Genomic DNA, 12564 nt, shown 5'->3' with positions numbered 1-12564 from the left:
CAGTGGTCCTTAAAATATGAGTCACGTGCCTACTGGTGGAGTCTTCATTTGGGTGTTTCGACTTGTCTTCTGCTTTCAGACCACACACCTACAGAATCATATTTCCTTGTGAGGTTGCAACAAATGATAGGTTTGTGTGTTCTTTAGTTCTGACAGAAATCTAGAAAATGCCCAATATAGAATAGTAACAATGCATTACAAAATATTTCATTCTAATATTAATCAAGTAATTCTGTTAAATTTACACACACACGACTAGTCAACCAAAGAATAAATTGCAAAAATAGAGAAGCAATTTATTTATGTAGAATGATTAGAATTCAAAGATTAATTGAAAACACATAAGCAAAGTGGAAAAAGTAACCAAAAGGTCTTACACATGAATTGAGATCAACATTTCTAAGAAGAAAGTAAAAAAGATACATTTATATGGTAAGTCACATATTCTGAGGAAACTCAAAAGTACTTAGCAAATAATGTCGTCTTTCAGAAATGTAGTCACGACTGTAAAGTATCCAAATCATTGAAATATTTGGAAGTTGCACTATATAGGACTCTTAATATAACACTAATATGTTCAATTTCTGGAATGATCTGAATAATTTTTGAATTTATTGTAATCCTTGAGTTTAATGATTGAACATTGGAGCAGATATCTGTGGGCTCAGAGAGAGCACAATGATGGAAATTTTAGTCTGGAGTATTATATGGGTCTTCTAGCCACTTTGTAACCCATAAAGAAGTTCCTCAGTTACCCAAACATTCCACAGTAGTTGACAGCTGGTACAGATTTTATTTAAGACCCAGTACAGGCCTGCTCAGTTCTGCAGAAGTGATCTATGAATAATTGCCAAGTATTATTCAGGCATACGTAATATTTTCAAAAGCAAAACAATTGCTCTTGAAGCTCAGAAAAAAAACAAAGTTGAATCTGTCTTTTTGCGACTGACTACTTTAAGATAAATACTTAATATATTTGACAGAATCTGATAAGCTACTTAAAAAGTATTTGTGTAGGTACTCCAAAAACATTGTACATGTTTAATATCTTGATGTGATGAAGAATCATTAATTTGCAGGAGCACTTCAACAATCTGTACATGCCTTAAAATTTATAAGAAGGAACGTTGTGAATTTAATTCCCTCCACTCACATCTAAATCTTCTCTTCCATATCAGATAGGTTAGATCTCAGCTGTTGTAACCACTTGCCTACCTTGCATTTTTTACACTGAAAACATCTAACATTTAAAATGGAGTGGATTGGCACTGATAAATTAATACTTATTTAGTACTAAATGTGGGTGATTTCAAATTAGATTCTAAATGATCAACTGTTATTGTATAATTTTCAAAAGGCAAGAATATGTGGAACTGGAAGACAATTTATATTCAACTATATGATTTAAAGATGTACATTTACAAAAAAAGAATAATTTGATCAGTTTAATATTTTATATTAAATTACTATATTGCAATTATACCATAAAATATCTATGTTGTATCAAGGCTTTTCAAGAACATTTAATGTTAAGTAATTTCTTAATGTACTCAAGCTCATTATGTGAAAGTGCTTGTGACAAATTGAGCTTTGTTTAATATTAATGCAACTAGAATAATATATCAAAATATTGAACACAGTCATATCAGTGTTATATCAAGAGTCCTATATAGTACAACTTTCAAATATTTCAATGATTTGGATCAAGGGACGAAATGCATGATTGCTGAATTTGCTGATGATACAAAGTCAGGTAGAAAAATAAGTTGTGAAGAGGACATGAGGAGTCCGCAAAGGGACATAGTCAGGCAAAGTGAGTTGACAAACATTTTGCAGATGGAGTATAATGTTGGAAAAATATGAACTTTTACACTTTGGCAAGACCAATATAAAAACAGCATATTATTCAAATGGAGACAGATTACCAAACTCAAAGAAGGATCTTGGTGTCCTAGAATCTGATTCACAAAAAGAGTAGAAGGCAGTACACCAGCTGATTAGGAAGGCAAATGAAATGTTGGTTAGTGCAAGAGGAATGGAACATAAAATTAAAGGCAGTTCTGTTATAGTTGTACAGGATATCAGTGGGATCATATTTAGAGAACTGCATTTGTAGTCTGTTTATTTAAGAATGTGCTAAGATCATTTCTTTTGTTTTTGATTGTGGACTAAAATAGGAAACTAATTGTATTTCAAACCAGGGACTGGATAAGGAATTGCTGTACTTTTGAAAACAAGCCACTGGAACTATGGGACAGAGTTTAATAATAAGTGGCCTTTCACTTAAAATGCAGATGAAAAGAGTGTTTTCTTCTCAGCGTGTTGTTAGTTTGTGGAACTCCCTTGCCCAGAGAGTGATGAAGGCAGGATCATTGAATATTTTAAAGATAGAGTTAGACAGATTCTTGAATATAATAGTTTGGGGAATAGGTTGGGAAGTGGAGTTGTGGCCATAATCGCATTGGCTATAGCCTTATCAAATGGTGGAACAGGCTTCAGGGACCAAATAGCCTTTTCCTACTTGTAATGCTTTTCCTTGTATGTTCAATCTGCAATATCTTCAGAATGGGATATGTTCAACTTTATCACACAAAACATAAATTTGACAACACATTATGATTTAGTTTTATCTTTCAACTACCTCATAATTATCAATTAAATAATGAAGGTGAGAAAAATTGATTATTTCACATGAATTATTTTAAATAAGACAGTTTGCATTATGCTTGCCTTTTTTAAATCCTGACTACACCAACTTCCAATTCATTTTACACACAATGAGAAACAAGCTCCGTGAAGTTGAAGTTGATCAGAGGAAAAGATCAGTGAATAACATTTATAAAATTACAAAAACTATCTGTTTAATTGTCTTTATGCTGATCCACTTAAATTAAAAAGTGTGAAAATTGATTCTTTCTTCAGTTTCTTAATTACAGTTGTGATGGATCTTAGAGAAAAATAGCAATCAGGTCATTTTTAAACCTATAATTTAACAAACATTAAATCATCAAATCTTGTACTTTCAAGACCTATTTCTCAGATATTTCATTACTCTGAATATCATTCCTTTCTCCACTGTGATTGTCCCAAATTTAGAATACCAGATTTCTTGTGTATCAATTACAGCATTCAATTAGAATGTTAATACTTTAAGGGATACAATTGGTGAATTTACAGTAAAAATACACAACTTTAATAAATCCAGTATTTCCATTTAAAAACAAAGGTGCTTTAACTTTGGTTTCATTTCATTGTAATAGGAAATAAATGAAAAAATGGGAAAAAAGGTGCACTTTCAAAACCCATTAACGTATTTGTAATGTTATGTTAAAATAAAAACCTTCCAGTATGTTACTAATAAAATACATGTCTGAGGTACATAACTCTCTTCAAAACCTGAGATTGAGACCACATTTTCTTTTCTGTTAAAACAGCTGAGTCTGTATTAGGCCACTATGTTTTGTGCTTCCATAAACCGTTCTGCTCTCGTGATAACTGAAGAGCTATACGGATGGGTTTGTTCTACTGTTTTCTGCAGCTGTTTGATCCAGGGATTCCTCTAGCTGACGAGCAAAGTTAATAAACACCTATTGAGCAAAGAGAAATTCTATTATATCTCAAATAGATTATGAATTATTTTTTACACACAATCAACAGTGCATATGGAAGCTACATAATGAATTAATGGATACTTAGAAGTAGGGCTCATTGAGAGAAAATTTAATAGGATTTTTCCATAACATACATGAAATGTGGTTATAAACTTTAGCAAGTTTCTCCAACTGGATGGAACATTCAAACATTCGATCCTGGGTTATAAACTTGGCCTTGCCAACCTGCCCCTGTCTCCACTATAATTCTGCCAGCAGTTGAGTGGCATTGGATACCCTGCTACTGGTGGATTTAACCAAGAGTGGGAAAGACCCACATCACATGCACAGTCTCGAGCCTGTTTCTGTGTGAACAGATTGCACCTCCCTAAAGGAACCCTAAGCTTATCAGGGATTAATGGGCGGCACAGTGGCACAGTGGTTAGCACTGCTGCCTCACAGCGCCAGAGACCTGGGTTCAATTCCTGCCTCAGGCGACTGACTGTGTGGAGTTTGCACATTCTCCCCGTGTCTGCGTGGGTAAAAACCTGTAAAATTCAGTCCTCTTTGTAAAAAATGTGTAGCCTAAGTTACATTTCCAAAGGATTTGCAGGAGAAATAAAGCAGAGTGCAGTAGAGTAAAAAAAAAACAAAGATGAAAATTTGAGAATGTTAATTATCAGTTATCACTAAGTAAGTGAAAAGTTTATGGCTTGAAGTTTACATTCTCTCACCAGTGGGTTTGAATGCAGACTGACATGGAAAATCCAGGGAGTGGTCTCTCTGCTGTCTACTTGTATCAGATTTTACAAGGGACTGGTGGACTCGTTGGATGGCTGGCCTGCCGTTTGGCTGATCGGGGACATTCAATGGCCATTTAAGGATCTTGAATTTTAAAAGATGGAGAATCTGCCCCTGAATGTCTGACCAAGGATGCTTAAAGATTGACGGTGGATAGGCATCTATGAACATATGGATGAACTTCAACAATTGTACATCTCTGTCTGGCTTTAGAGTGAAACAGGGAAGGTGACTCAACCATGGCTAACTAGGGAAATTAGGGATAGTGTTAAAGCCAAAGAGAAGGCACATAAATTGGCCAGAAAAAGCAACAAACCTGCGGACTGAGAGAAATTTAAAATTCAGCGGAGGAGGACGAAAGGTTTAATTTGGACGGGGAAAATAGAATATAAGAGTAAGCTTGCTGAAAGAATTAAAACTGACAACAAAAACTTTTATAGATACGTGAAGAGGAGAAAGAATGGTGAAGACAGATGTAGGTCCCTTACAGTTAGAATCAGGTGAATTCATCATGGACAACAAAGAAATTGCAGCCCGGCTGAATAAATACTTTGGATCTGTCTTCACTAGGAAGGACACAAATAACCTTCTGGAAATGCTAGGGGACAGAGGGTCAAACAAGAAGGAGGAACTGAAGGAAATTCTTATTAGTCAGGAAATGATATAGGGGAAATTGACGGGATTAAAACCCAGTAAGTGCCCAGGGTCTGATGCTCTTCATTTCAGAGTACTTAAGGAAGTGGCCCTAGAAATAGTGAACACATTCGTAATCATTTTCCAGCAATCTATAGACTCTAGAAGAGGTCCAATGGACTGGAGGGTAGCTAATGTAACCCCACTTTTTAAAAAAAGGAGTGATAGAGAAAATGGGGAGTTATAGACCGGTTTGCCCAGCATTGGTGGTGGGGAAAATGCTGGAGTCAATTATTAAAGATATAATAAATGAGCATTTGAAAAGCAGTGTTCCAAGTCAGCATGGATTCACTAAAGGGAAATAATGCTTGACAAATCTTGGAATTTTTTTGAGGATGTGACCAGTAGAGTGGATACAGGTGAATCAGTGGATGTTGTGTATCTGGACTTTCAAAAGGCTTTTCACAAGGTCCCACATAAGAGAGTAGTAAGCAAAATTAAAGCTCATGATATTGGAGGTAACATATTGATGCATAAAAGAGAACTGGTTGACAGATAGGAAGCAAAGAGTTGAAATAAACAAGTCATTTTCAGAGTGGCAGATAATGACAAGTGGGATACTGTGGGTTGGAACCCTAGCTGTTTGCAATATACATAATGTTTAGGACAAAGGAATTGAACACAATATCTCCAAATTTGCAGATGACATTTAGCTGGGTGGCAGGATGTGCTTTGAGAAGGAGGCTAAAAGGCTGCAGGGTGACTTGGAGAGACTGGCTAAGTGGGAAAGTCCTTGGTAAATACAATACAATGTGGATAAATGAGAGATTATCCACTTTTGATGGCAAAAACAGGAAGGCAGATTATTATCTGGATGGTGGCAGTTTTGGAAAAGATGCAACGAGACTCAGGTGTTACAGTGGAACAGCTGCTGAAGGTTGGCATGCAGGTGCAGCAGGCGGTGAGGAAAGCTAATGGCATGCTGGCCTTAATAGTGAGAGGATTTGGGTACCAGAGTAAAGATGTCTTGCTGCAGTTATACAGGGATTTAGTGAGGCCACACTTTCAGTACTGTGTGCTGTTTTGGTCTCATAGTCTGAGGAAGAACATTCTTGTTATTGAGCGAGTCCAGCTAACATTCACCAGACTAATTCCTGGGACTATAGGACTGAGATATGAAGAAATGTTGGATCAGCTTGGCTTGTATTCACTGGAATATAGAAGAATGATGGGGGATCTCATAGAAATATATAAAATCCTGTGAGAACTGGACAGGTTAGATGTGGGAAGAATGTTCACGATGTTGGGAAAGTCCAGAACTAGGGGTCACAGTCTAAGAATAAGGGGTAAGCCACTCAGGACTGGGATGAGAAGGAATTTCTTGACTCAGTTGTGAACCTGTGGAGTTCTCTCCCACAGGAAGCTGTTGGGGCCAGTTTGTTAGATAACTTCAAGAGGGAGCTAGATGTGGCCAATGCGGCTAAAGAGACCAAGGAAATGGGGAAAAAACATGGATCAGCCATGATCATATTGAATGGTGGAACAGGCTTGAAAGGCTGAATGGCCTACTCCGATACTTATCTTTCTATGTATGGATTCATGATTACCTAAAAGGCTCTTCCAGTGGACAAGACTCAGTGAAAGACATTACAATCAGAAAATGTACATTTTGGAATTCATTGGAGTTGTAAGCAATATTTATATTTTGACCTTCAAATGGATTTCCAGCTTTTTACCTGCACAGGCATCACAATGCCCTTTTATCTAATTAGATAGTTGAACAGATAAGGCACTAGGTGTTGTAAGGTCAAAATAAAAAGTAATGGAGGTTGAACCAACTTAGATCTAATGTGTTCCAACAGTTCAACATACCCATTAAATTAATTACATACGAGTATCTGGTATCAATACTATCCCAGAGGCAAGTCTTAAAGTGTGTGACATAAGTGCAGAGAAGAATCTTGTGGATGGATTTTTACTATATCATGTTAACAGCATGATAACAGTGGTGCTAGTTCTATAGTGAGTTGTTATTTTAATTGAGACATGATTTGCAGATTAGTCCTGCAAGTAGCTGTTAAAGCCCTTACCTTGCAAGCTGCGAGAGTAGATTCAGACAACAGCAGGAAATAAGCATGGAATTTTGACAGTCAGACGTGTAATTAATTCTGCCGTTCCTCAGCCAATCCTCTTATAATAGTATCAAATACTTCATACCCTTCGGTTTCACGTGCCAATATAAGCACAGCTTACTGACTGGACTTTGACATACCTTGGCATCAAAGGAAAGTGGCTGTCCATAAGCCAAACAATAAGCATTAGCTTGGACTAATATAATCCAAGAATCTAAGAGAAAGAGGGAAAATATCTCATCCTGCTCAGTTTTGTTTGTTCTGGGATTTTAGGGGATTGAATTACAAATGCCAGTTTTGAGGAAATGATATTTGAACTCTTAGTAGATAGCCTTTATCATCTGATAGTATATATGTGTACAATACCTGATCTAGAGTGGCTTGGCTAATGGAATAGTGTTTGATATTGAGTTCCTCTTTGTTGTTCTCAAGAAACTGAAACATCCTTGCTAAATCTCCGTGTCTCTGTGGTACCTCATACTCCAGGGAATATTGATGTTGTTCCTAGGATAAAAGAATGTAGTGAAGGTGAAATTCATAGATTAAACCTTACATGATAACAGTGTGTTGTGTTGAATTGCAGATTGCAAATCAAGTCCTTTATTCACCAGAAAGAGGAAAGCCCTCAGCCCATTAATCACCATTAATTCAATTTAGAACCTTTAGGTTTTCTTTTCTCTCCTTTTTCCTGTGCATAAGAGATATTAAAATAAATAAAGCCTCAGGACTTGATGATTTTCACCACAGAATATTGAAAAAAGTAGGTGAGGAAATAGTCAGCACATCTTTCCAGATTTTTTAGAGTTCCATAAATTTAGCATCTGTTACAATTCCATTATTCATGAAGAGAGATAGAGAGAAAATATTTTTCATATTTTTAAAAATGTTCACAAATGCTCATGTTACATCAAATATCAGTGAAGTACTGGAATCTCTCAGATAAAGAGGCCTGGTCTGGATGTCCCCAATAAGCAGGGGAATTACATCAAGTGGGCTTCATGAAACATTCCTGCTTCTCCAGGATTCTGAAAGCAGGACTGGTTACATGTATGGCCCTTTTAAAACTTAATTAGGGCCACTTTCCTGATGCCATCTATATTTTTATTGGGCATCCAGGGAATCTATCATCAGTGAAACATTAGCAGGGTCCTAGCGCTGGGCTGGGTTTTCATGGGCACCAGAGGCTTCTTTGAATGGGAAGGTACCATGTTAATAACTGGTTACAACTGTGTCAATACCCATCACTCTGGTGCACGTTCCCCATCCTCTTCAATGATTCAAACCCTTCAGTCTCTCCTTTATGTGCCATCTATGACCAATGATGGGAATAAAGATGTCCTCATGTCCTTGAGACAATTCATCAGCTTCAAAGTCTAATAGCAAGGCTGCTGATCTTTTGGTGCTGCCTTCTACTGGCCCTCCAGCCTTAGCAGCTTGCCCAACTTCCTTAATTTGACTGGGTTGCTGGAGGTGAGTGGTCCTGTAGCTGATCACCAGGTCTAAAGTCTCTTTCATGATCCCACTCCTGACATTTCCCAACAATGAGATCAGGATCTACAGCCAAACATTCTGTATGGAAAGACTGAAATTTAGGACAAGTACGAGATGATCAAAGATGTACTTATGAATGATAGGCCATGTCTGATTAAACCCACGGAACGTTTTGGATGAAGTCACTGGCACAGTGGAAACTCCAGATATTGTCTGCATTAACCTCAGAATATTTGTTAAGATTCCATCCAAGAGACTGTAGGCAAAAATGTGCATAGATTTGGAGTTATTCTTACAGCCTCGTAGTTAGGAAGAAGTAGACAGTAAAGGAGAAAAATTCTCTTTTGGGAGGTGATGTGGAGTACTAAGTAGGAATCTGTATTTGGTCTCAGCTTCTAAGTATTATTATTAATTAAGTGGATTATATTCAAATGTGCACATGATAGTAAGCATAGGAAGCATAGTACATTGTGTATATTAGATTAGGTAGTTACAAATAGACTTGAATTAAAGGACTGGACAAAAAAAACAAGCCTGATGGAGTTTAATGTGGGATACATGAGCTTATATACTTTGAATCAGTGAAAGCCAAATCAATGGTTGTGTACATCCTGAGAGTCAGAGCTGCATAGATTGCTAGATATTGGGGCCCAGGTATGGATGGTAATCAAAAAGATTAATGGAATGATATCTGGTTTATGTTTCAAGGGAGTTGGAACATTGAGTAATTATTGCTTCATTTGGACAAAGCCATGACCAGCATTTTTATGGTAGTGGAGTTTCCCTTCCCACCACCTAAAGAGTTGCAGGCAAATGCATAGGAAGGAACTTTCTCACATAGTTTATGTCTATCCTTTGAATATACACAATTTTCTAAATTCACTCTCTGGTAGAGTGTGGTTGTCAATTTTCATTCTATTTCAAATACCTTTAAGACTGTGCCAGGGAAGTGCACCTCCAACAGATCTGTGAGCTGCATTGCACCAGCTAATTTTCGGCTGAGGCCTACTTTAACTGAATAAACCTCCCCAAACCTAAAGATAAAGAAAGCAATGGGTTACAATAAACTAAAGATAAGGTAAGGTGAAACCTTCATGTATAAATGTGTACTACTTTACGGAATCAGTTGACAAAAACCAAGAGAGAAAAGCTTACATTTAATATGGCCCAGTTTCCTGGATCATTGCAAGTGGTACTTTACACTGAAATATAAATACATTGCTACACTCATATCACTTACAGTAACTTCTACCTTCATTTCTTCATGAATTACTTTGTATATGGCAGGTAAGCAAATCTACGTAAACCTTGATCTCAGAATTTCCTTCAGTATTAATAAGCTGTGAGACATGTGAGCAGCATGTTTATCCACAGAGTGAATTGTGTGTGGTATGCTCTTTTTTGACCAAATGAACTTGGCTAATTGATGAAGACTATTGTTGCGATGAGTGCCATCACCTTTAAAAGTCTCTATTGAACTGTTAAAGTTGTTCTAATGCCAATGTATTCTTGAAAATTTTTGAATGTCAGATTTTGTACATTAAAATGATCAGAGGTATATAAGCAGGAGCACATATCCTCTATAGCCATACCATTAGTTGCTGAGGAAAGGAAGAGTTCACAGCTTCTAGGAGTAAAGGACATGACTTTCTTCAGTCTGAATATGGCCACTGTTGTATCATCAATTGGTAAGAAATATGCTCCCAGTTTATCCTTACTATGAACACAAAAATTAGGAGCAGGAATAGACCATGTGGCCCCTCAAACCTGCTCTGTCTTTCAAGAAGATCATATCTGATTCTTTTGTTTTTGAATTCCAGGTTCTCATCAATTCCTGTAACTTTGGTTCCTTTGCCTAACAAATATCTATGTAATGCTGCCTTAAAAATATTCCAAGTAATTCACTGTTTTCACTCTTCCCATCAAAGTGAACTGTTACAGTTTTCCACATTACACTTTATGTTCAAGCACTTAACATATTGTATCACTCTGAAACTTTGTTATATCATCATCACAACATATTTTGCTGCTTGTCTTTATATCATTTTAAACTTTGCTCCCCTCATCACGTCATTGAAATAAATTGTACAAAGTTGAAGCCCCACCAAGCATTCACTTGTCACAATCGGCAAAAGATCCACTTGTAATGTGCACAGTGACTAAAGTAGAGTGTAGATGTAATATACTTGGATTTCCTGAAAGTATTTGAAAAGGTGCCATATAAAAGATTATTATGCAAAGTAGAACTCATGACATTGGAGGCAACATACTAGCATTAAAAGCAGCTTGTCTGGAAAAGATAAAGATCAACATTTCACTTTAGCCACTATGCATATTACTCCTTCAAAAGAACTAAAAAAAAGTGATTAAATATGTTGTCCCATTCTGAAAACCACACTGGCTCTTCCTAATGACCTTGAGGACTTCTAAGTGCATTGATGTTAACTACTTTTTGATCAATTCTAATAACTTACCCATGGTATACATCATATTCTCTGAACTATAATTTCCTACTTTCTGGCTCCCTTTTTGGAATGTGGGGAGTTGCGGGGAGAAGGTGTGCAGGAGTATACTGGCTACTTCCATCTGATAGAATCCTTCCTGAATCTAGAAGACTTTGGAAACTTAACACCAATGCATCTGCTACCTTCTAGAAACCTAATTTAAGACCCTGGGATGAAGTAAATCAGAGCTCAGGGACTTGTCAGAATGCTGCCATATTGGTTCACTCAATAATGCTTTCCTGGTGATGCAACTTCATCAAGCTCTTCTCCTCCTCCCACCTTCTGATTTATAGTTGCTTTCAAGGATGTTTTCTATATTCTCCATAGTGAAGACAGAAGAAAAATATTTTGTTATCTCATTTGCCATTTCCTTACTACCTGCTACTAACTTCCTACTCTCACTTTCTAGAAGACCAACATTCACTTTACTTATTCCTGGAGAAACTCATTATCCAATTTTACATTGCTATCTAGCTTTCACTCATTGTCTAATTTCTTTGTCCTGATTAATCTTTGTCATTCTGTGCAGTTCCTTATATCCTGACCAATCATCTGATCTGACATTGAGAGATAAGTTTTTTCATTAAGTTTGATGCATTCCTGAACATTTTTCATTAACTGCAGATGGTACTCCTCATCTTGGAAATTATCTTCATGTAAAACAATACTTAACCTGAGTATTTTGAAACATTCTTTCAATACCTGCTACAGTTTATTAATGATTTATCTTCCAGCTACATATTCTAGATCACTTTGGCTCACTCAGCTAATTGCTTAGACACACTCTCCTCGCTTTCAACTGGATGTAAAATATAATCATATTCTGGTTGCTGCTATCTAGAGGTATCTTTACTCTGAGATCATTAACTAATCCTGTCTCATTATACAATACAAAGTCTAATGTAACCTCCTGTCTGGTTGGTTTCAGAACATGGCTACCTTAATGACATCCAGAAAACATTCTATGTGAGAATGCTATTCTTATCTAGGCTATCATTGCAGTGTTTGTGTAGTATCTCTCTGTCGACTGCACAATTCTTTGATTACTTTCATGTGCAGCGTTTAAATTGTCAGCTATTTGTTGTGCACCACATGGGTTTTGTTTTTTGTATCGGTGACTAATATCATTTTGGCTGAGTGGGTGCTGAACAACCAGAATTTGATGAGGATAGATGGCTTGGTGGGCTGCAGAGGTGCAGGAGATTACAGGGACAGAAAACAGCAAGGCTATGTTGGGATTTAAAACCAATAGTAACTTTGTTAAAATTAAAACATTTCTTAACCAGGAACCATTGTGCGTGTGGGTGAATAGATTGTAGTGCATATCGACTATAAAATGTGTGTGTGTTTGTGTATGTGTGTGAGATGTTGTTTCATGGGTCTCTACTGGAGCTGTCTGATGTGGAGCATGAG

General features: G+C 36.8%; 1 protein-coding gene across 1 annotated transcript in view; it reads right to left on the bottom strand.

Moving 5' to 3' along the window:
* Positions 1–271: 271 nt before the first annotated feature.
* LOC122549894 (ATP-binding cassette sub-family A member 13-like) overlaps positions 272–12564 on the bottom strand; it is a 277518-nt gene continuing 265225 nt past the window's right edge. The window contains exons 59-61 of the mRNA XM_043690092.2: positions 9576–9681; positions 7523–7660; positions 272–3587 (exon numbers count right to left, since the gene is read on the bottom strand). Of these exons, the coding sequence (XP_043546027.2) occupies positions 3504–3587; positions 7523–7660; positions 9576–9681 (328 nt within the window). The 3' untranslated portion in view covers positions 272–3503. The remainder of the gene's footprint in view (positions 3588–7522; positions 7661–9575; positions 9682–12564) is intronic.

This window comes from Chiloscyllium plagiosum, unplaced genomic scaffold, assembly GCF_037043375.1.
Source record: "Chiloscyllium plagiosum isolate Xiang-an unplaced genomic scaffold, Cpla_swu_hap1 HiC_scaffold_5, whole genome shotgun sequence".
Taxonomy (NCBI): Eukaryota; Metazoa; Chordata; class Chondrichthyes; order Orectolobiformes; family Hemiscylliidae; genus Chiloscyllium; species Chiloscyllium plagiosum.
The sequence above is the reverse complement of the archived record's forward strand: the minus strand, read 5'-3'. Positions and strand labels throughout refer to the sequence as shown.